At 39.7% G+C, this 20,510-nt stretch overlaps 1 protein-coding gene across 1 annotated transcript in view; it reads left to right on the top strand.

The window, feature by feature from the left end:
• Nucleotides 1-11,241, top strand: part of LSM3 (LSM3 homolog, U6 small nuclear RNA and mRNA degradation associated) — a 28,491-nt gene extending 17,250 nt beyond the window's left edge. Inside the window, exons 3-4 of the mRNA XM_078662425.1 lie at nucleotides 9,875-9,970; nucleotides 10,863-11,241. Coding sequence (XP_078518551.1) covers nucleotides 9,875-9,970; nucleotides 10,863-10,943 — 177 coding nt within the window. The 3' untranslated portion in view covers nucleotides 10,944-11,241. The remainder of the gene's footprint in view (nucleotides 1-9,874; nucleotides 9,971-10,862) is intronic.
• The last annotated feature ends 9,269 nt before the right edge of the window (nucleotides 11,242-20,510 follow it).

The following is a 20,510-nucleotide window of genomic DNA, read 5'->3' as shown; positions in this document are numbered from 1 at the left end:
GGTGTAAAGTGTTGTGGAAGGAGTGAAATGTCCTAGAGTGGTAGGGTGTAGAGTTAAGTGGCAGAGTTGAGTAGAGTGTCATAGAGTGGAGTGGAATGTAGTTTCATTGAGTGATGTAGAACAGAGTGGCATAGAGGGTGATACGTAGAGTTGAGTAGATTGCCGTAGAGTGGAGTAGTGTAGGAGAGTGGAATGGCGTAGAGTGCTGTAGAGTATAGAGTGTAGTGCCACAGAGTACTATGGTGCACAGTAGATAAGTGTGACATAGAGTGTAGTGACATAGAGAGCATACAGTAGAGTTGTGAAGTGGCAAAGAATAGAGGGCTTGAGTGGCGCAGGATGGAGTGGAATGGCGCAGAGTGGTGTAGAGTGCAGTGGTTCAGATAGATTACAGTGGTTTATAATAGATTGACGTAGAGTTCAGTGACGTAGAATGGCGTGGTATGTAGTGGTGTACAGCACATTGACGTAGAGTGGCACAGAGTAAAGGGGAGTGGCGCCGAGTGGAGTGCATTGGCAGAGTAGACTGTTGTGCGGTTGTGTAGAGTGGCGTACAGTGCGGTGGCGTAGAGTGGTACAAAATGGGGTGGTGATGGACGGAGCATCTGAACCAATCAAACACTCACACCCAGTCAACAGATCTGGGTTTAATCCATCACAGTTCTTTAGCCTACTCTGCCACCCCAGTTCGGACATGGCCATATGCAAATCAGTCTGACCCTGTGCGTCATGGGAACAGTCCAGCCCGTGGCGTAGAGTGGCATACGGTGCGGTGGCGTATGGTGCAGTGCCGTACGGTGCAGTGGTGTAGAGTAGATTGTTTTGTAGTAGAGTGGAGCAGTGCACGTAGAGTCCAGGTCACTGGTGCAGAGTAGATTATTAGGGTGCACTGGTGTAGAGTGGAGTGGTACAGAGTAGAGTGCAGTGGCATAGTAGAGTGGCGTAGAGTGGAGTGTAACAGAATTGAGTGGCGAAGAGTGCAGTGGTGCATAGTATGGTATATAGTGCATTCACATAGAGTAGATTACTGAAGAGTAGAGAGGCATGGAATGGCGCAGAGTAGAGTACCCACAACTCGTCTTTAATTGAAATTAATATTACATTTGCTCAGAGATACAGTTTTACTGATAAAAGTATACAGGGCACAAACGATAATGTTTAGAAATGTTATCACTTAGTCTATTGATTTTGTTTTGATTGTATTAACCCCTTCGATGCTGATGACGAGCTCAGCTCGTCATCCGCGTTACCTGCCGTGAGCTGATGACGAGCTGAGCTCGTCATGTAACGGGGTATTTACGAAAATGCCGCATACCGCGGGAAAAGCCGCCGCAGCGAAGCGGTTAAATATTTGTCTCCACCTGACTTCAGAATTACCAAAACATGTGCTGCATTTGTGCTGTCCTAATTCTGATATTTTCTGAAGTATCTGCATAGTTCATTTACAGACATTTACATTTTGTTGTGCACTAGAAAAAATAAATAAATCGTACAGCCTTCCTCAAGCGTTACGCTCAGCATTAGCCAGCATGATTGTCACAAAAATCCCCTCAGAGGACGAAAAGTAAATACCAAGCTCTCTGGAAGACAGATCATGACATCTAACCTCTGTCTTGGAACGCACAGTAGATTTGACCAAATAAGAACAAGATTTAAAGGCCCGTTTATAGAAATCCAGTACTGGGGCAAGAATACAGAAAGTGGGTTTGGGCAACGAAAGGGACGAGCTCAAGCTGGACAGCCTTAAACAAATAAAGCCAGCAAATGGAAAGATGGAAAATATGAGTTACAAAACACAAAGCCGATGGTAAGCAATGCATTCCCAGGAAGCTTTTTTAAATGTCCCCAAGATGTCTGTAGGAACCCAGACAGCTGCTCTTTCTGGTAGGCTTAGACCTAAAACCACCAGCTTGGAAGCATAATTCGTATATGAAAAGCAGGCATTGCCTTAATTTAATTCTCTAATAACACAAATATACTTTGCAATCCAGCCTGCATGTGTTGTGTGACTTATTTGGTTGTTAAAAATCAGAATTGTAAAATATTATTCAATTTTAGAAACCTACCCAAAGGCACTAGTCTTTTTGTTTACCGTAAGCTTTCCATATGTAAATATTTACAAAATAATAAGTTGTACTTTTTAAATATATTTCTTAAGTTAAGAAAGTTTAAATGAGTAACAGCTTTCTAGGAAATTTATGGGACACAATAGAGTATAGCAATTGAGATTGTTCATTATAGTTTCCTTCCTTCTAATGAATGGGAGATTTCTTCGCACTTAATGCAGCTTACTTTAATATTGAGTGTAATAATTTAAAACTTCATTTTTTTCTTTCTTATATTTTTATATCCCCAAATTTGGTTAATAAAACGCTCCACTAGTACTTATCTCTATATTACTGGTTACCTAATAATCATTTTTTAAGAATAAGTTTCTATTCAGATCACTTAAAATACAAGCATTGTTTAGTTGCTGCTTTATTATTCACATCTGGAAAAATAGAAGTCTGCATTTCCAGCACACTTGCAATCCCCTTAGACAAAAAGTTGGTTTTCTCACTGTAGGGAACTTGGCTTTTGTTGCAGTTAACCCCCCTCTCCCCACATTTTTTTCCCTTTTAAGCGACTAGGTGCTGATTTTTGACAGACCGCGCACTGACGCCTGCTAACTAGACCTCAGTGCTCATTCCCTGAAACAAAGTGAAGTCTATTTGTACTACATTAAGTTAAGGACTTTAGCACCCCTGTAAGTCCCTAGTAGATGGTTCTCCAGGTACCTATGGCAGGGGTGCAAAAGAGGGTCCATAAGGGCTGCAGCATATCCTATGCCACCCTAAAGGACCCACATACAAATTCCACACAGTCTGCGTGACTTGGTGCAAACCATGAGTGGAAACACGACATGAGACAGCTGTGTGTGTCATGCCAAAGTCACTTCATCTAATATATGTAAGTCACCTCTACAGCAGGCCTCGAGCCCAAAGGTAGGGTGCATTATATTTTATGTGCAGACATAATCTGCATGAGAAGATATGGCCCGGTCATGTCTCTTGGTAGGTATTGCAAGTGAGCAGGGAAGCCTTCTTAAGGTATGTACTGTGCACTGATCAAAACTATTTCCCGAGCTGCATAATAGCTTCACTGAAACATATGGTGTTTGGTATCGGACACCTCATGTTAATAAACCCACACTGATTCCAGTGATGGATTTATTAAGAGGGTACCCCCTGAAACCTACTAGCCCTCTAGTGTGCCAGCTGACTGCTTCAGTCCAGCCTGCTGCCACAGACGAGTTTCTGACCCCCAAGGGGTGAGAATCTTCGCGCTCAGGAGGTTGGGAACAATACCTGCTCAAAGGCTGGTAAAGTAGCATTTCAAGGGAGGGGTCTTCAAAGAGCCCACCGCCTTTTAAATACAAAAATTGCTTCTCTCACAGGAGACCCCTGTTGTCCAGAACCCTGTGGCACTTGGACAGGCAGGAAAAATAACTATGCAGGAAGTGTATTGCACTGCCAGGTTGAGCCACCTCTACGGTGACTCAGTCTGACATGAACACAACTTTAGAAACTTCCACCATATTGGCCTGGGTGGAATTAGGATTTATGGCACAGGGTGATGCCCACTCTCCACTTATAGTGGTCCTCTATGGGGTGTAGTGACCCTAGGTTAAGTAACCCATTGGCTGCTGCTCCTCACTCCCTTAAATTGAGTTTTTAGGGGGCCCCAGATACCAAAACATCAGATTCCGATGAGAGGAGGAGTGGACAAGGAAGAGTTCTGTCACAAGAACTGAGGCGAAACAACTGACTTAGCGCGAACTCTGCCAGCCTGACTGCTGTCCCCAACAGTCGTGAAAAAAGTAAGCTTGTCCTGCCACTGTGCAGTCTCCAAGAAGCCCAAAGGGCTGCCACTGCTTTGCTAATTGCCTGAAGAAACTCCCTTAGAGTAGAGGAGCTAGTCTGCTGCAGCCTCAGGCACCAAAGACCCAAGGTGCTGTCCCCCAAGTTGTCACTCCCAGGTCAGCCCAACGCAGCAGCTCCCCAGGAAAAGGACCCTGTGCTCCTGAAGGTAAGGTCTGTCTCCCCACTGAGTGGGAGGACACCAGAACCAACTCAGGATCAATACCAGATGACCGGACCCTTGCAGCAGCAAAGGCTTGTTGTGTCCAGTCTGGACACAGATTCTGAGGAAGACCGACCTGCATGTCGAAGGACTGACTGAGACCCACATTGTGAGCGTCTCAGCTGTCCTGTTTGCTCCTCCTGCCGGAGACAAAGAAGTGAGTCTGTGATCGCTGATGCTTTAACGCACCTATGTATCCATGTGTCCGCGTCTAAGGGAGGTGACGGTGTCACGGCACCCGAGCCCCACAGCCTGAGGAGAAGTGGACTGAGGATGTCCCTGTGTGCCCGAGGATCACAAGGGTCGATCACCCTTGTGGGTTCCCACGGACTGGTCCCCCATTTCCAGCTAGCAGCTTCTTTGAACCGGGTCAGTCTGCAATTGAAGTGAATGGGACACCCAAGGCCGTGATATACCTCTGCACCTGGATGCACCAGAGCCTCCCGAGGCGACCTGTTGATGTGGCCTTGGACCTTGCCCCAAACTCACATTTAAGCCCAGAAGATCAGTCCCGTAAGTCGCTGACAAGTGCCCGGATGTAATACTTGTTTTTCTTCCTTAGAATAACCGTACCAATCAGAAAATGCACTGCGTCCACTTTTGAAAACTGTAAAAATTAATATCTCAAAGTCCTTGCCCGATTCCGATGATCTTGGTATTTAAATTTATATAAAAGTACTTGCTATTTTCATAAATTTGTGTCTGGTTTCTTTGAGTGTGGTCTCACTTACTGCCTTTGTGTGTGTAATAAATGCTTAGCACTATCCTCTGATATGTCTAACTGCTCGCCTACACTACCACATAAGAGAGCATTTGGAGTGTGATTTTTGCCTCCGTAATTCCTCTGGGGTGTGCTTGGACTCTTTACACAGTGTACCTCCTTTTTGGTCTGGTATATAAAGAGCCAGCTTCCTTCACTTGCCATATTAATTTTTTTTGAACAACCAACGTCTCAATCTTCATTGTGTGTTAGCACTCTGGTGTGCTTAATACTTCTCCCCTAAAGTTTAGAACTAGGCTCCATTTTGAATTTCTGCAGTCCCATTTCGAGATGATTGCAGGCTTGTAGCCCACATTATTTTATGTGATGCAATATAAACGTTTACGTTATACGGCAATATACAACTTTCTATCTTGCAAGAATCCAAAATATGTTTAACAATTTCCTCAGTCTATGCAGTTAACAGCAACAATTATTTTCTCAAGTGTATTGAGTGTAGATTGAACCCCCAGAGCACTAGAATAATTTAAATGTTTGACAGTGTCATCACTCTAACCGTACACTATTTGATTACCATATTAAAGCAAGTTGATTGTGTTCTATATAGATTTGAGTATATAATTTAACAAACATCTGTGTTCTGTTCTACGTATAGAAATACTCTGACAATTAATTTATCAATAGAATATGTTTCAAATATTGATACAGAGGTCCTGTACTTTATAAGAAATTAGGATATTCATTTTCAACATTGAAACCATGAGTGATACTTTGGAGTCTGCCTAGCCCAACCTTTGTTTTAACATCACAATCTCTCTCCTTCTTTGAAGTGGTATATATTAAATTCCTACACATTTTAGCTATTAATATTCCCTAATAGGCGAGTCTCATTAACATGAACTACTAAGAGGTATCTTTTATCCTTAATTGTTATCGCTTTGTGATTCTACTGTGATTATTTTTAGCAATGTAATGGAAGAATCACCATATTTGCTCACATACACATCCGATAGTATATACACAATACATGATTTTACAAATAAGCTGTGAAATTTAGTATTCTTAAAAATAAGATCTCTAAAGCTGGTAGTTGTGTTATAAAAACTAAGCACAATTACCACATTTATAGAAATCTTTTGGTTTACTAGGTATTAATGATGGTGGTTCTTTTACATTTTGGCAACTCACAGCATCACTCATACCCAATATATTCTTAAGAGTTTGAATTTTCTGAGGTTATAGTAGGTTAATCTGAGATTGGGGCAGAAATATCTGGATCTAGTTTAGGGAGATGCCAATGTCTGTTTAATATTTAAAAGGTCACATTACTTCCCGGATTGTAATTGGTTATTAATCATGTTTCATATTATTTATTCAGAGGTCTAGTGATTGTTTTATTTAACATTTTCCTTGTGAGACCTTGCAATAGAAATTGTTTTGTCTAATGGTCTAGAATTATATCCGGTTTCGTCTAATTTGTTTTTCATTTTTTATAATTCCTGCTCAAAGTCAGATTCCCTACAACATAGTCTCCTAGCTCTCCGCATTTTCCCAAAAGCCATATTTTATTTTCGTTTGTAAGGATGATTAGACATAACATGAAAGGTACAGTCAGTAGAGGGCAGTTTTCTGCACAGGCTGCTTTTCTGTTTCCCTCCATGTATAAAGATATCTACATCCAAAAATATTATCTTATTACTTTATTCTGTAGTAAGACTAATATTGGTCATTTTGATTCAAAAGAATATCGAATTCTATCAAGCTTTAATAAATGCCTTTCCAGGTTACCATTATATAATCTATGAAGCAACAAGACATAGGTTTATATTCCTAAGGATATCGTGTTCAAAGGCACCAAAGAAGAGATTTGGATATGAAGGTATGCTATTTTAAACCCTTTGCGTTGCTTGTATAACTGATACTGAAATAGAAAAAATACTGTACATGTTATAGTTGATCATTCCCAGAATCATATTAGTATGATTCAAATAGGTAGCTGGTATTGTCTCTAGATATTTTCTCATCATCTGCTAACCTTGCTCGTGATCTATTATAGTATATAAATTAAGTACACCCATGGTAACTAAAATATAAGGCCTACAGCACAAAATTTAGTAGACCCCACAAAATCAGATATGTTTTCAGTTAGTGAATTAATCCCTGATATAATGGAGCAGCAGCAAGTAAGTGGTCTATTTTCATGAATTTGGAATGATCAGACTGTATTGAAGAATCTAGCCACGTTTTGCACCAGCTCTCTTCAATCTAAAGAATGCAGGTGCTCCTATCACTTAGTTGGCTTGTTCTCATAATCCTTAATTACAGTCATGCTACCACCTTTTATAGAGTTGCAAATATAGATATATCCACTTCTAAAGCCTCAAATGCCTCCAATTTGTACTATATTCATATTTAAACACTTATCATTTATTTTCAAATCATCTAAATAAAGTTATGCATTCACAGAATTTCAATAACTCAATTAGATGCAGTTGAATGAAAGGTTGAGTTTTTTTTTGGGGGGGGTTGAAATTACAAGCTGGCGCTTCATGAGAGTCAATATTTCAAAGTAGTGCGGTATCTTCGATGTCGAAATGCTTATCTCGGTTGCTTATCAAAATTTGAAACACACAAGTCAGAAATGGATTTATAACTAAAAACTTCAAGTGACCGGTGTTCCAGTTGAACATATTTACTTCTTGAATGTTTAAGTGTTACGCTCAACTCTAAATACAATATTATCTGTATGCTTTACTATAGTAAGGAAATAGTGGTTAGTGTTAACATTTTCAAACATCCAGTTATACTAGTGCTTCCGAGTTCCAGCCACACACAACACTCTTGAGGAAATACATTTTTACAATTAACTGCATAGGTTGCACAAATAGTTTTTATAAACCTATGTTGAATTCTTAAAACATAAAATTGATGTATAGCATACTGTGTGTATATTGCATCACATAAAAGGTGTATGCTACAAGCTTGTGCTCATTACAAATTGGAATAGTGGAAATCCAGCGTGTCTTCAAGTGTTAGACCTTAGGGGAGAAGTATTGAGTCCACCTGTCTGACGATGCACAATGGAAATAAAAGTACATGTATTTAAAAGTAACACCAAGGTTTTTTTCTGAGTTTCTGGTAAAATAAGTGAATACTGGGCTGGAAATCGCCGCTACAACAGGTTTTTGGTTTTTCCCTGGAGTAGTGTCACTGCACCATTAAGTTCCTTAGATTGGAATGGGGATAATGTAGTGGTGCTTCATTTCTTTGTTGAATACTGAGGTGCAAATCTCAGAATGTTGTATTTTTTCCAGCTCACAATGTTTCCCCAGGTTTTACCTAGTGAAAATACTACCAGGTCTACAAAGTGTGGGCACACCTAGTTAAGTGTTTTGGGGTATAACCTACTGTTTATATCGGAATCTGGATTAGGGCTGCCTTGTGAATGATGGCAATACTATTAGGCTTATTGTTATGGATAAAATTAGATACGCTTATTTAATTAATGTAAAATACAATCACACACACCAATATTTAACAAACTAAAGAGTTTAGTAGTAAGAGGTTAGTAAAGAATTACATAACCTTACTTTAAAATTAATCTCTAAAAAATGTAAGGCATTAAGCGGTGTACAAGACAAAATGACAAAAATAAAGGTATGCCTCCTTGATGAAGTGGCAGACAAGGAGACACCTAGAAAGACTTTGCAGTCGAGAAAATGGGAGGCAAATGAATTATATATCTCCCTTAAAAGCACCTCAACAAAAACTTGTATCCTCACTAATACTCCCTAATACTTTTCGGCAAGTTTGTCTTCCTAGTAGCATACATTCTTAATAAATGCACTGAAGGAACAGTCAACTGAGGGTTTTTGATGATCGCCTTTCATTGACAAATATTCATATACTTGAATATTGTTGATTTGTATTTTTGATTATTCTTTTTGTTTATTTCATGTACCGACCTCAGTAGTTGAGGTTGGCATGTATTTTCTTGTTTTCAAAAACTCACTTGCGTTTTTATGTTTATCCTCTCTAAATTTAGAAATGCATTGATTTTAAACAGTGCATGTCTGTGTGTAAACAGGCATTGTGGTATATGAGTTTTGCTGTGTTCTTTAGATGTGCTCTTTTTTTCTTCTATATAGTTATATTTGTAGAATTTAATAGAGTAAATCTTACTCAGATGAGTGCACTCCTTGTGTCATTGAGAAATAATTCCATTCATTTGCTGTAACCTTTTTGTCTTTAAGGCCTGCCCCTTCGACATAACTTTATTCAGCAGTATTGTTAATGGGCTAGGTCAAGCATTGTCTTTGAAAATCTGACCAGATTCAATTTCGTCTCCAACAGTGGATCAGAGCCTATACTGTTGAATCATGTTTTTTCCTTTTTCCTTTCTATTATACAATGAACACATATTCCTGCAGCAGTGTGTGCTTTCAAGGTGCACATGAGTATGATAATGTCAGTCACATTACAGACTCACTTTTGCATCCCGGGACAATAATATGTGCATTACATTTTTGCATGCCAAATAGTCCAGCTTCTGCTGAGGTGCACAAACGACTCTCCCAGCAACAAGACATTCAAAGTTTTTTTCTCGTTCTGACAAAATTCATATAATCAACCATATTCATATAACGGCATGAAGGTTAAAGTTGTAATCTTTTGGGGAGGTGACGTACTCTACCTTTTCTGGAATATTGCTTACTTACTTTAGAACACTCCTGCAATCTCTTCTCTCTGCCATGTTTGTAACTGTCAGTTAAATGTAAAGTTGACACACATTGCCTTGCTATGCTATAGATTTTCTACCAAGGTTTAATTAGTCCACTGAATGAAGCTCAGCTTTTCTTGACTAAGTTACATGGCAGATACAGTTGGGCTTTGTGCAACATTTAAACAAACGTGGGGTTACGTAATAAAGAACAGTTGGTATAGACAACTTCAGCTAGTTCGTAAGACCTTCTTAATGGTTCTTGCATATTTCACATTGTTGAAAATGAACTGTTTTTTGCTTATTCGTAGGCTTATGATCAGCATTTGAACATGATTTTGGGAGATGTTGAGGAGACCGTAACCACAATAGAGATCGATGAAGAAACCTATGAAGAGATATATAAGGTAAGATCCTCATTATTTTATGTTTCTATTTGTCAGAGGAAAGTCTTGTAAAATCTCTTCATACATCTTTTTTCATTAACACATTGAATACATGGTAAAACCAGATTATCAGTATTTAAGTGTTTCACCTTCTTAAGGAATGCTTATGAAAGTCGTCCAATGTATTACACTCGAACTACACACGGGAGACATTCTTGGTATATGTTGAATTTCCATTGCTTCTAAAGTTTGCATGTTCAGTTATTTTTGTCACAAACGTTCAATAAACCTGTTCATGTGAGACAAGCGATAAACCTTACAGTGTGCAAATGGACGTCCACTTTTGACAGATGTGGGGAAGAGCGAGATCAACATATAGATATGTCTTTAGAGTCATTGTTTTTTTTGTTGTTTTTTTATTTTAAATTGACACAAGCTTGAGTTAAGCATATGTCCATTAAATAATGAAATGTGATTTGGGTTATTTGATGGATCTTTACCTCATTGTGTATTAGTGAATGTCGGTTTATGATTTATAGGATTTTTTAAAAATGGATGTACGGATTAAAGTGTAGTATTTAAAACTGAAAATAAGCTACATTTGATGATACTTAAAGGTAAAGGTGCTTAATGTGAAATGTATTCCCTTTATTCTGAAAGTTTTTTCCTTTCAGCATTTCTTCACCTCTTTCTCCATCCCATCCATATCTTGCAAACACCTCAACCATAGCTGTAACAAATCTTTTAATTAGCAGTGCGCCTCCATTTGAAATAATTCCTCTTAATTTATAATTTTGCACGACTCATTGCAGAGTGCACATTTTAGACGCCCCTAAAGAATGCTGTTTGTAAATTATTTGTTTCCCTGGATGTCAATGGAATTTTTCTAAGTTTTCCCTTTGTTTTCTTTCAGTCTACAAAGCGCAACATACCCATGTTATTTGTACGAGGTGATGGTGTTGTACTCGTTGCTCCACCTCTGAGGGTCGGCTGATGCTTCAATGTACTGTCTTCTATAAATGATCCAGTTTACTCTTATGTTCAAGTATACTGCTCTTATTTTTATAGGTCTTCATGAATCCAAATGGGCTGGTTGCTTTGTTTTGGGTTTATTTGTTTTTTAAATTTGGAATTTGTTCAAATGTGCTTGCATTGTAGTATGGAGAAAGATAGAAACCAAATAGGAGAGCTTTTTTTTTTTTTTATTCCTATCGATAATTCTGAAAGGTCTGTCATGTTTTAATTTAAATAAGCCAGCCCTTGCTAAATGTAAATAAAACTATTGGCTTTCACTTATTTTCCAGTCTCTTTTTTCTTCCTCTTTGTTCATATTAAATCGTAAAGTATGTTCAAATTTAGTTCTGAAACTTCCTTGTAGTGTAGTTCCTATCATCCCAATAGGCTCTGCGCATTGGAATAATACCTACAGCAGTAAAGGCCTAGACCAGACGTTAACTAGGTCTACTACTGTCGATACTAGACTTAAAGTTTTGGGTTTGCCAGCGTAGCTCATTGTTCACTAGAAACTTTCTCGAATGTTCAAGGAGGACTTAACTTCCCTGATTAGACAAGAAGGGATTTAGTTTCTGACAACCATAGAACATGACAACTTTGCTCTCCCCTAATCAAGAGTATATCTCGAGAGTCGTGTGAACAAAAGGCAATTTATTTTACTCAGTCAGTACGTGCATTCTTAGTCTCATCAGATTGTAGAGAAAAGGAAGAGACGGGCGTGTTCAATAAAAAGGTGTTATTTATTGATCAGTCTCTTTTCTCATACAAGAGAAATGGATCGATATTATTGCAATACTTATAGTTAAGTAAAGTGCATACATTAAAAGCAATAGTATAAAATAATACTGTAAAAACATTGATATGGTTTCTAAGCCATAAGATGTTTAAAATGAATAAAATATATTACATACACATATACATTTGACTAAACGTACTCAACTGGTGTTTCTAAATACGCCTACCCCGTGTACCTGACCTAAGTCTAATACGTGGGCGGGAATAGAAAGTTACAGTTTAAGTTAAGTTTGTTTTTGCCAAGTGAATAACTAAAGAATTCTCTGTGAGGGGTTATTCAGTTCTGTACCTGGAATCTAGGTTGAATGAGGGATGGTATCTCTCTCTCTCTGGTCTCGATATTCCAGGCTGCCTGCGAGGGCTACCCGAAAGCGCCGGTGCTGGATCTCTCGGCAGGAGAAATCAGCGCGTCTCGTTCTCAGCGCGTCAGGAAGGCGGGGCTGCGCCAGCGGGGTCTGCTCTGCTCTTCGCTTCGGCAAGTATGGCTGCTCCGTCTCGTCACCACGCGTGTGTTTGCATAGGGCAATATCGGTAATATTTATACCTTTACGGTGCCGAGATTGACGTAAGGATGGACATAGATACGTCAATAAGGATGTCATACGACTTGCTCGTTAGCACATTCTTTTACTGAAGTTCTCGGTGAAATCAAAACAATGGCCGCAGGGTTTTGCCCAGGTTGTCATAGGTTTGATTTGTTATGAGAACTCCGTATGCCTTATCAGGGGCTGGAGGAATATCGCTTGTCTAATTAGATCGCAAGCGTTATGACCTAATCAGATAACACGTTCCTGTGCCGTAGTGTGACTGCGTCAGATAACGGTATCTGCATCATGGGGGTTTTCTGCCTCATGGGCTGACTGCTAGTTAACTTGTTGGTTTGTTTAACCAGAATAGGGTCAGGAATAGGGGGATCGATTCAGAACCTATAGGAATACATCACACCCACTCCACGCTAACTATGGTCATATTTACTAATCTATGCATAGTATAACATAGTACAACATACTATAGAGTATAGTGTATACCTTACCACCCCAAAATACATAAATGCATTTTGAAATTTTCAAATATACGGAAAAATTGCAGTCATATGTATTGTATGCACTCAAGCTGTAGAAAAATGCCAAAGTAATCGCATTTGTATACATTATTGCTATTTCGTATATGAGAATTACACATGAAATGGCTCTTAATACAGAAAAAAAGTTCGAGACCATTCCATCACAGAATAAAATATTTATGAACATACCAGCGGGCAGCTCATGTCTATAAGCTATGTCTATAAGCTATCTAAAATTTAGAAACCTTAGTTCTTTAAGAATAGTTCTTACTTTAAGCAGAAGATAGTGTCCCGAAAAATATGCAAAAATATTTTGGGGCTGCTGAAAAATTGCTGTCCGTGAACTGGAGGGAAAATTGTTCATGTGACTTTATTTTTAAAGTTGAAGGCCGAATTCAGGGAACGCCGTGTGCGAGCTTGTTCAAAAGTCTCTTTCTGTTCTGGCGAGAACATCATATCATTTAGGCTTTCGAAAAAACTGTCAACAGCTTCCTGGGAAAGTTCCACTAACTCGGAAATAGGTGTAATCATGCATTCGTGCGCATGATTGTCTCCATTGACATTCTGATTCGCATTGCTGACAGAAGGTCGTACCTGATCGATGCTGCTTTCATCTTGAACTTCACTACCCATCAATCGTAGTGGTGAAGCTTCCACGAATGCCGTCATCAGGATTGGTAGCCTTTGAGGGCAGCACAAAGCATGAACCTTGATCGGGCTCAACAATGTTTCTGCATCCATTGGCGCATCCGATTGTAGCGTCAGACAGGTGTCTAACACGCATTCTTCTCCGCATAGCAGACACCTTAATACAGGTAAAACACATCTTTGCCACATTGGTCGAAATGATAGAAACCAAGTCATGTTCAGGTCTCTAAGCCGGGAGAGTCCCAGGATTTTTGATATCCGGTCCCGGTATCCAATGGCTAGGATTGTTTCTTCCCTTGTCGCAAGAGTTTTGTCTGTGACATGGGTTGCCATAACGAAAAATAAGGACTAAGAATAGGATTCCTGCAATTAGTCCCAAGATCAGGGGAAGTCCGCCAAAAATCGAATGGACGAAATCTGGAAAAATACCCAGTATGGCTTTGAATGGTGTTAATGCCATCGAAAATACTGTCTTAAATACCTTTGAGACCCCATTGGTATCAGAAATATTTAAGATTTCGTTCAGAATTTCCGCGAAATGTATGGGGGAATTAGTTGATAACAATGAATGTATCTCTGCAGTCGTCCTTGCGACTTGTAGATCATACGTTTCTTTTGATGACGTGAGCCTTGTAGGCGTCTGAAGAAGCACTGTTTTCATTCTGCTTAAAGTATCTATTCGAATAGAAGTAATTTTGAAATTGGGCCATGCCCTTGCCTCCCTGTCTGGAAAGGAGCTGGGGAACAATGAGCGTCCACAGCACTTGACCTTCGCAGTCGTAGTTACTAGATAAGGAGTCCCGGGCATAAGACTACAACATCTGCGATCTACAATTAGAATGTAACTCCCATTATAGAGTCTTTGAAAGAATGGTTCTATTTCTGTTGCAGGTGTGCCTTGCTGGTGACATGAAAGGTTGTATGAATTCCCTTCACAGGTTCCATGCAAACTAATTCCGTTACACAGAAGTGTGCCACTTAGTGACATCGCACAATTGTTGCCACTAAGAAACACTTTCTGTCCTTTATTACTGACACATGCATGTGAATAGGGCAGGTTCCATGTTGTTTTAAGGTACCCCTTTCCCAATTTCTCGTACATGCCAGCCTGTATATATTTTTGGCAGTATTGAAACCTGAAGGTTGAGATTGGAATATTTATTATCCCATGTATTATCCATTCACTGACAGGTCGTTCTGACATTGTCACTGGTAATCTTTCGAGTTTTTCAATGCTCAAGATTGTATAATCCGCACCCTTTTGCGCCATACTGATTTGTCTATCAGTAAGGTTAAAGATTTGGAATAGTGACGTTGTGTTGATTAAACGCCAAGGCACATAGCCTGAACGTAGATTTTGTAACGTCCAGCCAAGCTGTACAATAGAGCGCAATTGTGACTGACCGTGTTGTAATAACAGTAAGTCTTGCGACAATATGTCGATTGCTGAAGACACAATGCTGTCCAAAGAAAAAATTCTGGAGGACAGAGTCATTAACCCATTGTCCACTACAGAAAGTGATTTTTCCAAATTAATACGGTCAATTTCCCGTATTCTCTCTGCTGTTTCAATTTGAGTAACCTTCCAGGCCTCATTGTATGCTGCATATACAGAGGCTGCTATGAAACGTTTTTGACGCTGTTTGCGCGGTCCCATAATGAAATCACGCAAGTCAGCACCATCAGTAAGTAAAGTCAGGTGTTGTTTAATTTCTGCCAGTGTGGAAGTTTGTAGCCATTGAAGGCATAATTTGCCCACACTGTAGGTTGTTATTATCCCTGGGTGATGTCTTTGGGGATATCTAGGGTCTGGCCTGGTCATTTTGAACCCCTGTGTTTTGTTCAGGAATCTGTCTTGACAGTTATTAGTATCTGTGGGCCAGATCAACCATTGTTTCCAATCAGGATGTGTTCTGTTTTGGTTTAATACATAATTTACGTCTATCTCTTCATCTGTAGAGCTATTGCTGAGCATTGTTGGCTTTGGAATAGACGGTTTATTTAAGTCTTTGATTTTGGCTAGGCCAAGACAGGTAGTTTGTTGAACAGTGTCATTTAAAAATATCATTTGTTCTGGGATCATGCAGGCTCTAAACAAAGATTCTATACCCTGCATTTGCCATTCTTTTGTACCCCAAACACTTTTCAATTCAACATTTTTGTCCCAATAATCAAAACCAAAAGTATTCATTTGTTCAAAAAATGAGTCTGAATATATCAATTTTGTGTTGGTTATCATGGTCTTTGTCCCTGTCTTGTTTGACAATTTAAAATAGAATGCTTCAGCATTACTTGTGTTAAAACCTGAAAAGTATGAATATTTGTCATAGAAGGTCCTTGAGCTTCCTTTTGGAGGGGTTGCACAATGTTCCCATTGATTATAATTTAAAACATTTCTAGGTTGTGCAGATCTATGTAAAAAATGGTTACCATAGTGGTTATAACAGTACATACTATCATTTGTAGAACCCTGCAAATAATCATGTTTGGTAAATTTAGCAGACATTACTAAGTCAGACATCATATTATTAATGCTTTCGAAGTCCCAATCATCAGCAAATGAGCTTGGTTTTGCAAAGTCACTCAAGGAGATCTTAATTTGGTGTGGATATTTCAGGATTTCGACCGGACCATAAATTTAATAGTCAGTGTTGTCCCAGGCTACCCCACCCGGTATCGGATTGGCTGTGAAGTTGACTGAAGAAAGTTCTCTTTTCTCGATGTGTGAAGATGTGTGTGGTTTGAGGATCAAGTTGATTTTCTGACTTGCTGTGTCCATTTTTGCATATTTTCCCTCAATGAAGCTTCCCAAAGTTAGTATCATGATGAGCCAAAGTATGAGGATAAATGCACCAAAACCCACCCAAAATTCAATCCATGGGGAAATCAGATATGTTTCTTTCAGTTGTTTCAAAAGTTCTTTAGCTTTATCTTTAAAGCTTTTTGATGATGGCTGTGTCTTTGATTCACTGAAGCCTTCAGAGGAATCATCGAAGTTTATGAAGTAGCCAGATGCTGTTCTGTCAATTGTTCCAATTGCTTCAGGATTACTGTTTCTTGCATTTTCACTTGGTACTTCATTATAGATTGGTGTGTCTCTGCTAAATGTTTTTATTTGGGTTTTCAGAGGTCTGAGTTCTATTGCATTGTTGCATAGTCCTTGTTGTTCTTCTGTAGGCGTTTCGAATGTGATGAGCCTCTTCGTTAGGACCTCTGTACTGGTAGCAAACCTTGGTGTTCTGCTACTTATTGGGAGTCCACTTGGCCTACTGTTTGTTATCGGCCACATGTTGTGGTTTTACCAGGTGTATGGATACAACTCGGTTCTCCTTTTTTCCAGCAAGTGGCGGTAGTACAACTGATCTTGTCCCGTTGACAGACAAGACAGGAACTGCTTTTCTGTAAGAAGGCCCAAATGCCTTCTTTACCGCGATCTTTTCCCTGACTAGATCCCCGACTTTTGGAATCCAGACAGGTCTTGCTGGGACAGGTGGTGGTTCTTCAGTGGTTGTTGGCTGTTGTTTCAACTTTATGTTGCTCAGGTCTTTTCTTGTTTTGTTTAAGTCCTGCAAAATAGCCAAACGGTCTTTGATATCAAAGCTTTTTTCTTTCACCACTGAAGTCTGACTATCAATGTCAGAGATCAACATCCTAGTTCCAAATAATAATTCGTACGCACTGAATCCCTTCAGAGAATTTCTTGGCAAGTTATTTAGACTACGTTGGACACTTATTAGATGTTTGACCCACCCAGCTCCCGAACCTAATATCCTTTCCGCTATAGATTGCTTTATGCCTTGGTTTTTTCTTTACACCATCCCGTACCCTCAGTAAGGAAGTGAGAAGATTCCCGCTGGGCTATGCTCATTTGGTCATGTTTCCCCTCAGGCTGTTGGGCTAGAGTGAAGACAATGGTCAAACGTAGCATGCTCTTAGCGTATATGCCATTTAGACTCGCAAATCTTTGTATAACAGTCCAGACGTCAGCCGAGTGCTGGTGATCTACATTATAAGTGGAACTAGCCTGTATATGTTAATCGCAACCCTTCCTTTTACTCCTGATTTTTCCTGGAGTAAACCGACGAGGTATTAAACTGTTTTTCTCCCCACTGCGATCTCTGTTGCAGTTTGGGCAGTTTTTTACAAACATGGTGTGACGCAGGCTCATGCCTGGCCACCAGTACCGTGATTGTAATTCTTCCAGAGAATCTTTTAGTTTGAGGTGTCTGAGACCCTCGCCCATATGTGCGTCTGCGATTAACAAGTTTCTCCTGTCCATGTTTGGAATCACCCTATCCCCCACTCCAGGGATTCGAGCAAAAGGGACGGAGTTTGCATCGATTATGTATGTATAATTGAGTGGATAGTTGATCGGTAACGCTGAGCAGTCGCCTTTTGATGACGTTTTCACTGCCAGCACTGTTTCACCGTCAATGTATTTTAATGTACGCTTTTTTCGAACTACGGGAGCCGATTTTGTGGCTGCCGCTGTGGCTGTTTCAGCCAATGAATTCCCTGCAGCGTGAACGCCATCCCGCTGATGACTCAGCGTATGTATCACGTGAGTCTTTGGTAGTTCTTTTTGTAAAAGAACTACTTGTTCCCAGAGCATTTTCTGCTTTATTGGTGCATCTGTGTCATCTTTGTAACCGTTTCGAATCCATGTCTGCAAATCCTTGTTATATGATTTGACGCAGTAATATGAATCTGACACTATAAGTGTCGGGAATTCGCGATCCGCATTATCTAGCGCCATTTTCAAACCTAATATTTCAGTTTGTTGTTCTGAATTAGTTTCTACTGAGTGTGTTTTTTTTAATAGAGGTTTTAGTTTACCTCCGCGCCACACTTCTTTTGTAATCCCACATGTGGGGTTGTATGCCTGTTCGCCCCAAACGGGGGGTTGAGCATGCCCGTCTGTATAAATTACACAGGCGTAATGTCGTAAAGGCAGAATGTCGATTGGCAGAGGATATGTTTTTTCATATTCTAGATTTTTTAATTCTTCTAGTTCTGGATCAAAGTAGTAGTACACTTTGTCCGTTGTGATTGAATTCACCCATTGTATCCATTCCGGATTCAATGTTGTTGTTGGTAAATTACACGGTGTTGTTAGTGCCTCAAAGGCTGATTCTGCTGTTCTGACTGTGATATGTCTTCCGTCAGCTTGATCTTTTTCTCTAGCTATTGCGGTTTGAACTGCATGAACAATTTTTTCTTTGTTGCTGAATTTCTGTTCAGCTTCTGTGTACAAGTGTGATTTGAATGCAATTGGTAGCTTTTCTCCCTCATTAGAGGTCAGGTATGTGAATCCGCATCTCCCAGGGATGACTCGAATCACAAGATTGCGTGTGTTATCACGTGTTTCTAATTTTGTGTTAATTAGCATGTCTGTTTGTAGGGATCTCAAAATTTCTGTGTGTATTTGAGTCCAATTGGATCTTTTAAAATCTGGTTTTATCAGATCATAAAGGGGTTTGACCCTTTCTGCGTAATTTGCAATGCATGTTCTTCCGAAATTTAGGAAGCCTAGAATTGACTGTAAGTTTTTTAGTGTTCTAGGTGCTTGGATTACGGCACATTTCTCTAGGAAATTGTCAGCCAGGCTTTTGCCTTCACTTGATAATTCATATCCTAAGAACAGGACTGTCAGATGGGCGATTCTGGATTTTTTAAAGTTGAATTTGTAACCCTCTGCAGCGAACCCAAGTATTATGGTGTTCACTCTTTTCATGTGAGTCTCCAAGTCATCATCTGTTAAGTAAATGTCATCGACATAAGATAATGCTTCATCATCATATAGTTGTAGTAATTCTGTTACTCTCGCTGAGAATACTCCCGGGCTGTTCTTGTACCCCTGGGCTAACCGACAGAATTGTTTTTGAGTGCCATTTATTGAAAATGCAGTTAAATATCTGCCCTCTGGTGCTATGTTTTGACAAAAGAATCCATTAGAGATGTCTAATGTTGTTTTATATTTTTTGCGCACTATGTTATTCATTAGTGCAGCACTATGTGAGTTTTGCACTGCAAAAGTTTTGCAACATGTGTTAAGGTGTCGGTAATCCAAAACTAGACGATATGAATTGTCTGGTTTGGAGACCGGAAACAAAGGGTTGTTCATTTGTGAGGTGCAAGTTTCAATCACCCCCTGGTATTCTAGCTGATCTAGTATTTCATTTACCTGTTTTTTAACTTCTTGCTTAATTGGGTACTGCCTTTGTGCAGTAGGTTGTGATTTTAACTGGATTTTGTGAGGAGGAGAGTCCTCATCCCATCCCACGTGATTTTTATATAAAGCAGGAGCTAGAGCTACTGCCCACTTTCTGGCAAGTGTGTATTTTTTATGAATTGGGATATGATTTGAGAAGGCAGGCATAATTACTTCTTCGCCATGAGGGCACTCCCTGACAAACTCTGGTGGCCAGTCTTTTTCAGCTAGAAGGATATCATAGCCCTTGGAGAGATTATCCCAAAATAGTCCCCTTATTTTCCTAGTCTTATCTCCCTCTATACGCAATGTTATTTCGTATATTTTGTGAGGTTTGCTAATTCTGGTGTCCGCAGTTTCCACTTGAAGATATTCATTCGTGTCCACTGTCTCCAGATGATTCATAAGGACTTTGCGAGCTATGCTCACTTCTGCTGCGCTGTCTAGCATTGTCTGAGCCCATTCTCCGTTTTTCAGTTGTGTCCTCAGTATTCTCGGCATTGTTAACTACCTTGATACTGGCTACCTTCTTTTTTGGAAATTGTAATTTCTTTTTTAGCTGAGCAGGTTCCTTGTCTTTGGACTTGGTGTGCTCTTCTCTTTGTTCTGATCGTCCTCTTCTTTCCGATTTCTGCGAGGAAGTCTGAAAAGATTGAGAGGGACGTGTATCAATGTCTTGATATCTATCAGGCTTTTTAATATTATCCCTATTTCTAAGGTTATATCTTTTCCCAGAGGGGTCACTCTGAGTTGACCTGTGTCTTTGGTTCGGAGATTTTTCTCTTCGCCTAGGAGACCTTCCTCGGGACTGGAATTTCTTTTCTTTAGGA

The sequence above is a fragment of the Lissotriton helveticus genome, chromosome 9 (assembly GCF_964261635.1).
Source record: "Lissotriton helveticus chromosome 9, aLisHel1.1, whole genome shotgun sequence".
In the NCBI taxonomy this organism is placed as follows: domain Eukaryota; kingdom Metazoa; phylum Chordata; class Amphibia; order Caudata; family Salamandridae; genus Lissotriton; species Lissotriton helveticus.
Note: the sequence above shows the minus strand (reverse complement) of the source record. Positions and strands in the feature narration are given on the sequence as shown.